Source organism: Oncorhynchus mykiss, chromosome 25 (assembly GCF_057628025.1).
Source record: "Oncorhynchus mykiss isolate SJ-2025 chromosome 25, ASM5762802v1, whole genome shotgun sequence".
NCBI classification, from domain to species: domain Eukaryota; kingdom Metazoa; phylum Chordata; class Actinopteri; order Salmoniformes; family Salmonidae; genus Oncorhynchus; species Oncorhynchus mykiss.
Genome location: NC_143046.1, coordinates 23,494,646 through 23,510,311, shown reverse-complemented (window position 1 = coordinate 23,510,311; position 15,666 = coordinate 23,494,646). Strand labels below are relative to the sequence as shown.

The window sequence follows — 15,666 nt, the reverse complement described above, 5'->3', positions numbered from 1 at the left end:
ATCTATAAATATCCTGATCGTCTTTTTATAGTTTGAATTACCAACCTAAAGTGTATCATAGCTTTGATTTAATCTCAATGTCTGAGTGGCTACTTTTAGAAACATTTTAAAGGGTTTATAAACGCCTAGTTGGTTTTCTAAGTGTCATACAGAGCTTTCAATGTGTGTAGGAATGAAAACTAGAAATGGCTGTGACATTGGCCTTTGTAAACCAATGATAAGGTAGGCCAATATTCAGCTTCTCCTATGGCTGTAAATCCCGTGGTCAAATCCGGCAAAGCCATTACCATCAAGTGCTCAACACTAGCCACTTGATGTCCCACTCAAAAGGAAATCCGCCCAACACATTGTTGAATTAACTTGCTCCTACTTCTATTTAACTAAATCTGATTATGTGGAAAGCAGGGGCATTCTTCCTTGAGTTGGGAGTTGGCTTGATTTGTGATCCAACTTAACCATAAGTGTTTTTGCAAGGTTGGAGGGAAGGGAACACACACTCAAAATTGCCACAGCGCTGACAACAGTGGGTTCTCCTGGCTTGTGCCAAACTACACAGAGCCCAGCAAATTGAATCTATTGCAACCGGAGTCTTTGCTGAAAACTACCTAGTAGAATCTACTGATAAACAGAGGTAGCTCAGATATCAGTGTTGATTGTGTTGAGATTGGTTTGGGATAAAAGTACAACAGCACATCTAGGGATATAGGTTTCTATAAATCATGACAGAGGAGTAGAACAAGGCTTTATTTCAGGAAAAACACCTGGACTTATACATTTCTCCAGCCAAAGTGGATAATATGGCTTTGTGATTTATGATTTGTGCCTGGTAGTGGTTTCCTGCTGTCACTGTGGGGCGTTTGACATGGAACATCTTCAATATCCCTCGCAGACAGACAAGTCCTTCACTCACTTTGTGCACATTATTTGACAAACAGTGTGGTCCCAGAAAAACAAAAATACATGCAAATGAATTCTAAACTCACTTATGTCTAGACTGGAGGAAGCAAAAGCATATACATGACTTGATATCTGAAAGAATATGACCTAAATGACTGAAGGCCATGGAAAGATAGAATTAGCTCTGAGCTTGAAGTTAGGATGGATCTGGATCTTACATTGATCCCCTGGAACCTCATCAGACACTGGGATTCTGCAGTATGTTACTACACGCCATGGCATCATTGAATCTCTCTCCACTACTCTTGTTATAGTAATGGAAAACCAGACATAACAACAAAGTTGTGCCTCAGCGCTCCGTCAGAATGAGCAGTCTCAGAATAGGAATGCAGATCTAGGATCAGTTCGCCCTTGTCCATGTAATCTCATTCATTTGACCAACATAGCATAACTGATCTTAGATCAGCAATCCTACTCTGAGATGCCCTGGTTTGTTCTGTTTAAAAGGAGCCACATCAGCATGGAAGTAGGTATGTCAGTTCTTCATCTCCCTCCATGGCTCAGTGCTCATCTCAGACTCTACATCAGGGTACTCAACTACTATCTGAGAAGGTCAAATCACACAGATTTCCCAGGTGGAAAAGGTCCGGATGGATATTATCATTTATCATTGTAGCAACAAACCCCACCTCTCAACCCATGCAATCCCAAAATATTCAAACTGTTTACACAATTCTTTTGCATTTTTAATGCTCATTTCCTGCAATTCTGCACATTTTACCATGTCTTATGTATGTTCATATGATACCTGGAGTCAAAGCACAACTGAGTCCCCCCCTGTATTGACAATGTTCTGGGGGCTCTAGAGTATAGGAGTGCTGATTCAGGATCAGGCTCCCCCTGTCCATGTAATGTTCTTCAATATTATCTAAAAGTAAATCCTGTAATCCCTGCCACTGAAAAACATCCCCACAGAATGATGCTGCCACCACCATGCTTCACCGTAGTAGGGATGGTGCCAGGTTTCCTCCAGACGTGATGCTTGGCATTCAGGCCAAAGAGATGCCCTGGAAGCCACACACCTGTCTATATAAGGTCCCACAGTTGACAGGTCATGTCAAAGCCAAAACCAAGCCATGAGGTCGAAGGAATTGTCGTAGAGTCTGAGACAGGAAGCCAGAAGCGACTCCTCAGTAAAATGCAAGACAGCCTGCTTGGAGTTTGTTCAAAAAGTCACCTAAAGACTTGAATTTCAAGTAGAAAGACAAGTGACGCTGTTTCTGTTAACAATTCACGTAGAAAATGTGATCTTGTGCAATGTTGCATGGGGCAGAAATGGCATACTACCATTTCAGCAGTCATACTCTGAGACTCATGCCTGTGGGAGTCATCATCTGCATCAGTCCAGTGGAACTTTGGCACCTCTCTTCACCTCTCCCCCAGCTCACAGCTCGTAAAATAAAAGAGGACAGAGGTGCTGCTGAGAATTAAGGAGTCAGCAGGAGACACTTTAGGACACTACTAGTAAACCCATTCCAAACAGAGAGACCGCGCTCTAAATATCTATGGAATGTGTGGGAGAAAGAACATACATTTGGCTTAGTATGCCATCACTGCAGCTACTTTAAAAGGGGTGCAATGTTTTTCCTGTGATTTATTTGAGTAGAATGGCAACTAGTATCTTAAACAAAACATCTTAAACTGTAAAGGATATGCTGAAGCATTACCCTGCTTTGACAGGCTGGCCTTTAAAAAAATGTATTAGGAGAAGAGTTGGTGCACTAAGCAAGGCAGACAAAATGTAAAGACGAAAGGACACATTTGATGAAGACATTAAGTGAGTGGCGGGGGTTCACAGACAGTGCTCCCGACAAAACATATCTTTATTCAGTTGCGTTATAATAAGCACTTCTTGGACAACTGCTTCCCATTCACATTTCAGAGCTCTCCTTCATACCCATTTCTACCAAGAGCAAATACAGAACACGATAACAGTACATCAAACAAAGCTAAACACAGCTAAAATCTTTATTTGATCACCTTTTGATCCCTGAGAGGCACCATCCTCCATAATCCTACCAGAGGAAGAGAAGGGTTAGCTCAACTTGGCTGCCCCTTGAGCGTCTCCTCACATTGGAGTGTACTGTTCCGAACGAACATAGCTCTCATCTCTCATAGTATAAGGGCCAACCTTCATCCAAGTTGAGCTGAGAGAGTGAGATCCTCTGAACCTCTAAAGCAGAGATCAGCATCTCCAGTTCTCAGGGGTCTAACTGGTGTCACGTTTTCCCCAGCCCCAGCTAACACACATGGAAATCTAATCAGCAAAATGAGAAAATCCCCATTGAAGTCTGTCTGTTGAAGATCTGTTTTGTTGCGCGGGCTGCATCTCAATCCACTGCATTCGCCGATGTCGACCTTCCACATCTGCATTGGAAGGTGGCCAAACTACAGTACAGAGGTCTTTGTCAGACCAAGAGACATCCTGAAAATCGATCTTCTCACGAAAACGTCGGTAGCATCCGAAATAGTATGACCACTCTACGGAAAGAGGAGACTCAAAAACACGATGGCGATCTCCATTTTGCTCTATAACCCCCAGATGCGGTATTGGACACGCCTGAAGTCAGTATCACCGATCTGCCAACGTCTGTCTGTAGCGCCTGAACAGTTTGGCTACACACTAATATGACCCCTCTGAGGAAAGGTGAGACTCTCATGAACACGTACGTGTTTTGCTCTAGGATGCCCCACAAGCCTCTCAAGATTCGTCAGAAGGTAGCCTGGTACAAGTTTTAAAAAATGATGGATGTATAGAATATATGAAAGTAGATTAGTGCCTAAAATAAGATGGATAACAGGTGTCAAACAAAACAAAAATCTTGATCTTTCTATCTCTCAGATATAGGACAGACACTACACAAAAAAACGTCATTTTTTAATTCAATTTTTGAGACTCCACAAGTGTTTTTGCATGTATAAATATGTTATTCAATGCGTTTCTATGGGCTAATAGCAGTAAGGCCAAAGTCAATGTTTCATCTAATAATTGTTTTATATTTGAATACCTAATGGTGTCTACAATTCAAAATCAAATGGCTAAATTATCCTTGGTCTGACCTTCTTAAAACAATTCCATATGCCCCCCCCCCCCCCCCCCCCCGGCTTAGGCTCCTAAGGACTTAGAATGTAATTAGTTTAATCATCTGTGTTTGCTAGGGATGGGGGGAATAGTCTGACATCTCTGGCCCCCGAGGACTGGAGTTGCGCATCCCTGTTCTAAAGGTTAGATGCATTATTAGAAAGCTTACAAAGTCATTAAAATCTAGAATGTATGTTTAAAGGTCAAGTTGAGACAGTTATGAGAGAGTGCCATGGGAAATAGCACCCGGGAAAAATAATCAGCAAAATAAATCGGTGAAAGGAGCATTTTTACCATGTTAGGCAAGCTTTAGTTGCGATGTCACGATCTCTCTCCTCAAGGTTAAGGTTAGGCATGAAGTTAACAGTGTAGCTAAGGTTAGGGTTGAGGTTAGGGTTAGGTTTAAAATCAGATTTTAGGAACAGAAATGTTAGAAATAGGTGGGGTTTATGACTTTGTGGCTGTGGTAACTAGTGACGACCCAAGGAGAGGCTCACTACGTCAGTAAGTGCACAGTCCATTAGTACTCTGACATTTTCGCTTGTTACAATGCTGCTTTTTCTACTCTATTTTTAAATGAAACATGGCCTGATCCTCACAGGGAGGGAGGGGAATGATGAATGGGCTCTGAAACTCCTCCACGAGACAATCAGGGAGAGACATTGTTCAGTTTCCATGCAATAATTATACGGTTGGCTTCTGCATGGTGCTTGATAACTGTTAGGGACCAAGAATCCTCTTTGTAATCAGGCCAAACTGTGAACTCCACAGGAATTAGAGCTGAAGTTCTACTGGCTCAACGATTTTGTAGAAAATACTTGATGAAGCTTGTATCATCAATGTCGGTTAACCTCAGCATGGCAACGGAAATCAATAGAGAACTGTTTCCATTTAAACTGAAGTTTATCTCAAAACAATAGTGTTTGAGGAGCGAACAACTCTCTCCAAATTATATTCACACTGAATAGACTGAGAAATAAATGACGGAATGTCAGGTATGAGAAATAAAGAGGAAGTAGATCAAATCAATAAGCAGGAAATGAGTCTCTGCATGCTGTGGCCAATCCGCTTCAGAAAGGAAAAACCTCCTTGACTTTGCCAATGTGATTGCTTATTGAGAAAAGTTTTGTATATCCTGGAACCAGTTGTATCTGTGCTAGCTGCCAAAAAAATGTTTCTATGGTGGTATAATAGTCCAACCTGTCATTGCACTGTAAAATTAATCTACAGCAGGATGCCTCATACTCTAGTTCCGTGTGAGTGTGAGTGTGTATGTTAGCTTATGCATAGAGTGTCAGGATACACAGTAAATTAATTTTAAAGCAAAGAAGCAGACGAAGAAAGAAGGAGACTACGTTGTGTGTCAGGCACATAGCCTACTGTAGTCCAGAATGGGGAGACAAAACCCCAAAGTGGCAAGTCCATCTGTTAAACCAGTTATGGAAAACGTTGTTGCTTTCACATCTGCAAGATATTGTGATTCTGTAATGGTTTCCATCTGATTTAAACATGCCATCGTGCGACGAGGCTCACGTCTGTCTGTCATAAGTCTGTCTGGGAACCAGGATGTGTGGTACTTGTCTGTCAAAGGTCTGCTTGTAACCAAGCTGAGCCATATGGTCAGCAGCTTTGGGACCAGAATGACGGCAGCAACCCATCTTGTACAAGAAACTACATGTTTGCTGACCTATGTGTGTGATTTGGTTAGCGTTAATATTACTGTACACCTAAGGAGACATTAATGTGACGTTATGCTAACATGACTAGCATAATTACTGACCCATGGGACTCCAATGTAGAACATGATAAGAGGAACACACACATAAGTTTGCTTTTACCTGGTACATGAGGTATACTTATTCTAAGGACTCTCAGTCAGATGCATTCCCCATGTAGAGGTTGGAAGTGACGCATACCATTTATCTTGTATAGGCTGAAGGAGAAATGAGCTCCGGCTTTCTGAATCAACAGGCTGTATTCTAACTGGACTGGAACTGAGGGCCATTGCTTATGGGAAAAGGGCGAAAGGTCCCAACCTATGTTACCTGCTCTATTCACTATTATATAACAAGCCAGGCAGCCAATGAACACTCCAATCCCTCCATCGCTGATTCTGTGGAAAGAGAGGGAGAGACTTTGAATGCTTAGCATTTGGAACTAACAGGAATTGTTTATGGAGTGCTTGAAGGACATTATTATCTGTAATGTAAATGACTAGCATGCTCTCTATCAGAGCCAGGTGACGCCAAAAGGAAACCTGACGCCAGGGGTAAGTAACGTCTCTCCGTCTCTCCGTCTTCAATTATCATTCATTATCATTTATTAAAGCTGTCACATAGCAACAGAAAAAGTCATCCACGTTATAGCTCCCTGGCAGAGAAGAAGCCAGAGTACATGAAAATAGTGACCCATCTTTCTTCCATCAAAAGAAATACTGAGTGTTATTACAAAGTTTATTCTTCAACAACCTTGTTGGGAGATTTACTGTAGAGCACCTTCATGCTGTGAGCTGCATTCAGGGCAGCTTTCAGAGGCGACACCCTAAGAGTCGTGTTGAAGGTGACGACATGACGAAAACGGAAAAAGGATTGAACTAAAATGTCCAAACCGTAAGGGAATGTATGGCTTTGAGATACAACTCTTTCTATGATGTTGTTGCATCTAGATCAACTTTTAAAAGGCAGTGCTTTGTTGAGATTTAAAAGTACCAACATTTGTGTATGTTTTAAATTGGCTTAACAAAAGTGGTTTATTGAAACTGCACATTTCATTTTTTTTTCCTCATTGTCTAATATCTCCCCAGATGAGTTATGTACGACTGACTTGATCTGCCTATTACATTGTAGCTCTATGTGAGGTGCAGTCCCTTGACTTTCGCCTCTTGACAACTGACCTCAAAGCTCAGCCTCTCTCAAGACCCATTTATAGGTGTCCGGATCGTCTCCACATTCTGATTGTACCCACATTTCCAGACAGGTATGGACGGTTCAAAGACTTTGATCAGATCTTATAAGTGTAAACGGACAAGATCAGGACGAAGGATGCATGTTAGCTGCAGGTATAAATGGGGCCTCAGATGTCCTGAGTATGCAGAGTCTGGGGGTGTTAGAATACACCACAGGGACTAGAAGATGCCTGTGGTTCTGATCACTAATGAACAGGTGAATCATTGAATATATCATCACTTTGACCTTTTACATACGTGTATGTTATCCACAAAGGATTAAAAGGAGCTCCTACTGGACAAAGCAGAAGATACAATGAATTTCCACACTTCCCATTATCAGCTGTCAAATACGTGCTAGTGGATGGTTCTCCTTTCAAATCTACCTCTTGCATGTAAAGTACTATAGTAAACATGAAAGGTGTGTTATTAACACAGGAGGTTGTCCTTTTTAAATCTCTACAGGCAGTATTCTAATTCTGGACTTTCAACCACCAACACATAATGTACCATGTCGATCACATAGCTTTATATTCCAGGTGTCATGGTAACCGCCAGGCCCGGGGGAGTGCGTATGCAGAATCCTGTACCTATTATCACAAACAAAACATGATGGGACACACTTTTTAGTTTGGCTGAAATGATTATGGTGGCCACGTCCACTGAAAACTGGCAATAGAATGTTGTGATGTACAAGGTTTATAAACATCTTGAACATAACAAAGCTCAATCAACAGCTGTATGAGACTGCATCAGTCGTAGTATATGGTAGCATACATGTTCAGCCTTTACCAATATACTGTGCTGGAAGGATAGGCCAGCAGAGCTACTGGAATGGAGAATATAAAGTCATTATAATTGCCCACTGAACAGACACAGACTCATTTTACACTCTTACATCACTATTTAAACTTTAAAATCTCAGAAACAGAAGCCTTCATTATGCTGACAGAACGATGCATAATCTGCTTCATTGGCTGAATTCACTTCCTAAAAAACACAAACACAAAATAAAATATACAAATGAAATGTTAAGATAGTTCACGGACAAACATTATGTTGCATTGTTTGTACAAAGTGCACGGTCTTACGCACAAAAGGAATCATTTGAGAAGATGTTTATATAATTAGAATGGATTATACACATTGTAGTTACTTTTATATTCAGCTTTTTTTTTAAATGACATAACAACATTTTCTGAATGTATCACCAAAAATAAAATAAAAAATTAAATTAAATCCTCAGGATGAATGAAAAGGAAAGTTAATAACTTAAGTGATCAAAATACCTATTCATGGTTTACATCATGTTGGTCTCGGGACAATCAACAGATGAGAAGACTATGGAATAATCTTTTTACATTATCATCTATATTTTACAAAAGTGCTAGTGCTTCAATTAAGGAAGAGGTCACAGTGAGTGAAATCGTTTTTTAAAAGGAGAATTGTAAAAAACTAACAAAAAAACATTGTTTTGATGTCTGTAGCGGGAGGGTATAGCACTGTAAATGCTCTGCCTATATATTCTAAATACATTTAGCTGTCAGTTACTGCAGGAAAAAACAAGAACATTTGTATCGACCAAGACCCTCTGGAATAGCAGAACTGTCAAAACCTTCCCCTGAAAAGTATAAATATTCCTAAAATAAAATTCAGCGTTATTATTACTTCTCATGAATCTCCAGGGGAACGATTGAATCCAAGGACGGGATGAAGGAGTGTGTGACTGAAGTTTCAGTTTTGTAAGGAGGAAGACGGGATGAATGTAATGATTAATGGCTTAATGCTTCTGGACACTGTGTAACACACTTGACCCTGCCGTCAACACCCCACTCTGAGACATCTGATTGGTCATCTACATTCTATGCATTACAGAAACATGAGGACTGTACTGTTAGCCCATCAAAAGCAGATATCTACAAAGGTTGGACATTTCATCAGGAAGTTCAACCAACAGGGTTATTTAGTTTAAATTGAATGTGTGTTTAACAGAATGGATGTGTGGGGGAAAATACAGTTGGTATTTCTGTTGGTTGATCTCTTTACATTGCTTACTGAAAGTAAATATTCCCAGTGCTTTGGACAGAAAATATAAATAACTGAACCACTGGTCCTCTATTTGGTGACTCATAGAAAATTAAATGCTGGCTTTGGTGGCGAATACCTTACATGAGCTAGACCTCATTGGTAGCCTACTGAAGGACTCAGCAAGTGGATTGGTTTGCTCTTAAATTGCACAGGAAAATAACCTAAGTGAAAAAGCCAATGTTTACATTTCAGGTGCAAGTAAACATTGACTGAAGTGCTGCGTATACATTTCAAGGATACCTTTGATTGTTTATGAATATAAAATGAATGAAAATGTGAGTACATTCTGGCACATGTTTACAGGCTACTGTTAGTCATGTATAAGACATTGGATGTTACTGTGGACTGGACTAAACACACGTGATTTTGAGAGCGGCACTTCAAAAAGCAGAGGACATGATCTCAAGTATGCACACACGTACTGTACAGAGTACGGTAGTGTACTACCACACAGCAGCAGTAGGAGGCAAAATACTGTGACCAAGATTACTCCAGCAACCAGAACTTTTTAAAAGCTTTCATGGAAACATGTCCATCTTATTGCATGGACCATCCTTGTAGGCATCTGAGAGATGAGTCATGACAGGGAAGGGATGGATCCTTTATATATTTTAGCAGCTAATAATACTCATCAAGAGTCGGTCAAGAGCTGAATTACTTCATACTTTACCGTAGGTGTGTTCAATTACTTTCTATCCCTTTCGGCTTTTGAAGATTGTGCAGAACATCAAGAGAAATCAGATGATGTAGGCTGCTAGTGATTGAGTACAGGGCACCAATGACAGGGAGAGATAAGAGACCTTTACATTTTTTTAAATTAGAACATTTCAAGTTAATGCTTCATTCTAAGTGACACTAAGCCTTACTGAAACATTCTCTCTTCTAACGGAGCTATAGTGGATCAGAGAGATTTGGAGTGTTTTCCTTCCTTTTCTAAGCAAAGGAAATATGGAAAGACATATCTTAAAACCAAGTTCATTTCAAATAGCTTTGGCAACATTGTTCACCTTGTAGTGTTCCACAGTCCATAATCAAATCCTGCTACTAAGAATGAAGTCCGGAGACGTTGTCGAGTTGGCTGTTTCTCAGTTGGAGAGGCTGTTTTAGAATGACCCCCTCTAGGGATGGTTCTGACCCAGTCCCTGTCTCAGCCTGCATGGGGAGGTGTCTGTCTGACTGTCTATCTGTCTGTGGTTGTCAGAAGCAGGACTCCTGTGACTCTGTGTCCTCTCTTTGCAACGACTGCTTTTCCTGTTCAATGTGGTTTCCATTATGCAGGGCAGCATACCTGAAATGATACGAAACACAGAATGTAACATTAGTTTCAAAGTGACATGGGGTTATCATTCAATGTGCTTCAATATTCTGAGATGTATCAACATTCCTAAGACACACACAGCACACAGATTACAGAAAGTGCATAACAATATATTTAATTTAGGATTCACTGTTTTGCTGAAATTATAGCCAACCCTGGAACGAAGAGAGGTATTGTTGAGTAACTTAAATCCCACATAAAGAGAGCAGCACGTCTCTACTGCCAGGTTCAAGCAGTCTGGTTAACATGAAGCTCTGGGATGACAGTACATTGGGTTTGGCTCTGAGGAGATGAGCCATACTTTCTCTTCTCTGAGGTTGTTGTTGGCAGCAATACAGGAGTGGAACTACAGTGAAACCTTAACTGGTTCCCTAAGGGCCATGGTCAACCAGGATTAGTGAGGAAGCTATAATGTAGTCAGAGTGCTTTATAACGACCATATACACATACACTGTTCAGTATACAACTATACCCCTCCAATTATATGATGTGACATGAACAAGTGGGATGTAAGGCTGAGTCAAGACAGCGAGACTCCTACTTGAGATGACAACTCTCCCTTTCACCATCTGGCATCATGAGAACTTGAAGATACACCAGATTGGCATATAGGCAGACATTTAGACTTTAATGGATGACTGAAATAGTGTCATGTTGGAGAATCGAGACGATAAAGAATGATGATTTAAAACCATCGAGTTGCACATTTTAGTCATGCCATCAATTTACTTTGACAAGTTAAGGGCCACAGATGTTTTCTTAATCCTTATTTTTCCGGACACGGTGACTCTCAGATGAGGAAGATGATGATCAACTGTTTCATATGGAGTTCAATTTCAGGGATGTTTTGCACGGATCATCTCCCCGCAAAGGACATACAATCAGAAACTGGCATGAACTCCCATTTACTGTAATGCGATCATACATTCACTTGACTCATATAACATTCTATTGAGGAAAATTGAGACATTTCTTGACATCGTCCAAGGCTTTGGAAAAGCAGTCAAATGACCATGCTATAGGACTATGTCTGCATGATTGAAAGGCTTGTCCAGAAATGTCACTTCATATTTGAGATATCAAATGACTGGGGTTGTAATGGGGGTGGTTGTAGAGGGAGAATTTGAATCCTATTAACCCAAAGACCAATTAAAGCCTGTGGTTTTAATATCTAACATGCTGACCAGACCGGACACGTCGCGTGTGCGAGCGTTGCAAAATACATTTTGAAATCCATGTTATTCAATTATTGCACCCACTGTGCCCGCGCGCACCAACGAGCGTCTGCGTTGCCAAGGGCTAAAATAGAAGTCATTCCTATTTCTGATGCAGATCGCTCTGCAAGTCCTACCTCTCCCATATCCTCATTGGTTTATAGAAGCAGGTACCCATGTGCCATCTCCTCATTGGTTATACCCACGTGGGTGATTGAAAGACAAACTGTTTTGCCGGTCGTCGTGGTAATACTATGAAAGTTTAGATGCAAATCACCATAAAGTTCAAAGATGAAAAAGCCTGGAAGGAGGAGAGATGACTAGAAATGATACGGTTGACTGTTTTATGTGTGGATTAATTGTCGGAGTAGAGGACCTTGTGCATTTCAGGTAAAAGAACAACTCAATGTTTATATCCCAGGACAAATTAGCTAGCAACAGCAAGCTAGCTAAATAGGACAAATTAGCTAGCATGTGCAAGCTAACTAGCTAAATTTCCATACATGTTTAATGCTTTTCAACCTGTCCCCAAATGAATGTAATTGGTTCAGAGTTTGATTTGATATTTTAACCTGCATGTCGTAATCATGTTTGGTGTGGGGTGACAAAATACATTTATGCACAATGGCGCACGATGGCGTGTGCGCCGGTTTGAGTTCCGTGTTAAACATGGGTATAATTTTAATAAGGCCAGTTGCATCGGTCAAGACAGACACCACATTTAAACCAATGGCATCTTGGATTTTATTTCCAACCAAGGGTTTCAGAATGATATTCATATACTGGTAAGGCAATATTCAATAAGGTAAGGTAATTAACTCTAATAAATTAATATAGCAAAATCCTGGATTGGCAGAATTATGGGTGATACCATTACATTAACAATCATACTCACTAAATTACATTTTAAACGTGCAAAACAGAAATTCATCAAACAGATGATAAAGAAAGACCATTTGGAAACCATATAATGAGTGATTTCTCTGGAGTAAATTGCTTACACAGAAGTGAATTAAATATTTCCCTGTAATGTAGACTCACTCTCTCATTAGGAGATGTTTTCATAAACAACCAAACCAAAGGTGATTCCTGCTTAGAAATTGGCCGTGAAATGTACCTTCAAAAAAACTCAGATCTCTCTAATGTTCTCTAATGTTTAGCAGAAACCAAAATTGCTGCCACATTGCAGTGTTTAACCCAACAAGTGCTACCACCTACCCACAGAAAGGACCACAGACTGAACGGAAGATGATGACACTGCTCCTAATGGATCACATGCTCTGGAAACACATGACTGTGTTCAAGGGGCAGATCCTCTTTTTCTCTGTGTCCCTATATCAGCCCCTCAGGTCCTAGGCCTGTGTCCACAAAGTGTCTCAGAGTATGAGTGCTGATCTAGGATCAGTTTTATATTTTATGATTGTATGGACAGATGCTAGATCAGCCCTCCTACTCTGAGATGCTTTGTGGATACGGGCCAGGCCCTAAGCTCTATATACTAAGGATGGGGCTACAGAAACATAGGTGCCATACGCCAGAGCCCCCGCCGTGTGTGTGTGTGTGTGTGTGTGTGTCTGTGTGTCTGTGTGTCTGTCTGTCTGTCTGACATTCCTTCCGCTTGACTGGGATGTCTCTGCTGCCCACTCTCCACTGCTCTCTCTCTGACTCTCATCCTGACTTAACACCTAACACTTAACCGCTCTTTTCACCAAACAAGTCATATGGCTGGATGTTGGTCTTTCAAGCCAAGGCTGACTACAGTACATCTCATCTATTCATGGTCTTCAGTTTGTCCTCATGTATGCATGCTCACATGATCTATCGTGTTGAAATGGTAGCCTCAATCTCCACAATTACAATTACACAAACAAAACAATCTATGACATCAATGAGCTCAGATCAGATATTTAGCCTACTGTACTTTCACTAGTAGTGTGTGTATTGTAAATACCTTTGAAAAGACTGACATTTTAATACAATCAATCTAAAACATACTCAGGCTTCCTAAATCCAATAGCGTTACTTGGCCAAGTTTACAAATAAGAACAAATACCTGCCTTCTTTTACCTGCTCTATATTCAAACTAGCGCTGGATGATCAAAGATGTGTTAAAGACATCCAACTCAGCTCTCATCTTATTGGTAATAATGGCTCTTTACCACTGACTACAGCATAGCAGCCACTTAGATTTGACCACAGCAGTCAAGTGTTTGATCTGTGCCATATGCAGCACTGTGGGATAGACGCTTCTTGCCCAGGGACCCACACACTACAGAGACCACAACCTACTCCATACTGTGAACTGTAGAATACTGCCAATCACATACACTGAGAGTAGAAGGCTGGCAACTCTATTAGGAATTATTGTATACAATTGCAGCTACTCTGGTAGAGGATGGCAGTTCAAAGTGAACTCCATAATTTACTGTAAGAGGGATTTAACTTCTCAACTTTGACCCAGTAGAATAAATCTGCTCATCCTGACAAATTTCGGATGAACACCTTTGTTCGGAGAATGACTAAACAGTTGGACATCAGTTTGAAAATATAAACTGTGAAATGAAATGACCGGGAAACTAAACAACAAGAAAAAGAAAAAGGATTAGATCAATACATGTTCTCGATTTTGTTTTTCTGGTTACCTTGGGAACATCAGAGTGAAGAATAAAAACACTGCTATAGATTGTCCTCCTGCTAAGGACCAGGAGCCTTCTCACTGAGCTGTATGGGATTAGTTAGAAAAGTAAAACCCAGACAACTTGCACCTCTTGGTGATCTGCAATCCTGCAATTCCAAGCTTCCTTTGCAGGGGGAGAGGAAATCTATTATATACTAATCTACTCCAACATGTTCTAGTTCACACCAGGGCACAGGGAGGGCATCAGGGCACAGCAGGAACAGCATCCCTTCATTTCACTGGGGCTCACATTCCACTTGTCATTCTCCAGAAGAGGGACAGGCAGGGCGGCAGGGGGTCACGGGCAGGGGGCCCCAGATTTGACTTGAATGATACCAGCCTGATTAAGTGAGCTATTGTCTCTCTAGGGATGCAGGCTGAATGAATAATACTCCGCCTCAGCCACTACCCACTGTTGTTTCTAGTATTTATGTATGCCGTCGCAGTAGCCCTTTCCTGTAGTCAAATTACCTAGTGGCTTCATGGGTGAAATGCTCTTAATATTTTGAATAATTTCATAATTAATACACCATTTTGTTGTTTTGAAATGTCAATCAGTTTTGTTATATTTCAGTGTTCTGTGATGTATATAAAGTATAATAATGGGATGGAAACTCAAAATTGGGTATGATTTAGCCGACTGTGGTAATTAACATAGGAATCTCTTTTTGAAGAAAGACTTAAATGAGACGTTCCATCATACAGATTGCCGATATGCTAGTCTGGATATAGACATGGAGCTCCATCGTACAGAATTCCCATACTGTATGCTAGTCTGGATATAGACACGGAGCTCCATCATACAGAATGCCCATACTGTATGCTAGTCTGGATATAGACACGGAGCTCCATCATACAGAATGCCCATACTGTATGCTAGTCTGGATATAGACACGGAGCTCCATCATACAGAATTCCCATACTGTATGCTAGTCTGGATATAGACACGGAGCTCCATCATACAGAATGCCCATACTGTATGCTAGTCTGGATATAGACACGGAGCTCCATCATACAGAATTCCCATACTGTATGCTAGTCTGGATATAGACATGCAGCTCCATCATACAGAATTCCTATACTGTATGCTGGTCTGGATATAGACATGTAGCTCCATCATACAGAATGCCCACAAGCTAGTCTGGATATAGACATGGAGCTCCATCATACAGAATTCCCATACTGTATTCTAGTCTGGATATAGACACGGAGCTCCATCATACAGAATTCCCACAGTGTATGCTAGTCTGGATATAGACACGGAGCTCCATCATACAGAATTCCCATAAGCTAGTCTGGATGTAGACATGGAGCTCCATCATACAGAATTCCCATACTTTATGCTAGTCTGGATATAGACATGGAGCTCCATCATACAGAATTCCC

The 15,666-nt window shown here is 40.8% G+C and overlaps 1 protein-coding gene across 5 annotated transcripts in view; it reads right to left on the bottom strand.

Annotated features, from left to right (window-relative positions):
* Positions 1–6,478: 6,478 nt before the first annotated feature.
* htr4 (5-hydroxytryptamine receptor 4) overlaps positions 6,479–15,666 on the bottom strand; it is a 93,946-nt gene continuing 84,758 nt past the window's right edge. For 2 of the 5 annotated variants that reach the window (XM_021583604.3, XM_090219420.1), the window contains one exon: positions 6,479–10,359. In XM_021583604.3, the coding sequence (XP_021439279.1) occupies positions 10,269–10,359 (91 nt within the window). In that variant the 3' untranslated portion in view covers positions 6,479–10,268. The remainder of the gene's footprint in view (positions 10,360–15,666) is intronic. The other 3 variants (XM_036970202.2, XM_090219421.1, XM_090219423.1) reach the window with 2 other exon arrangements.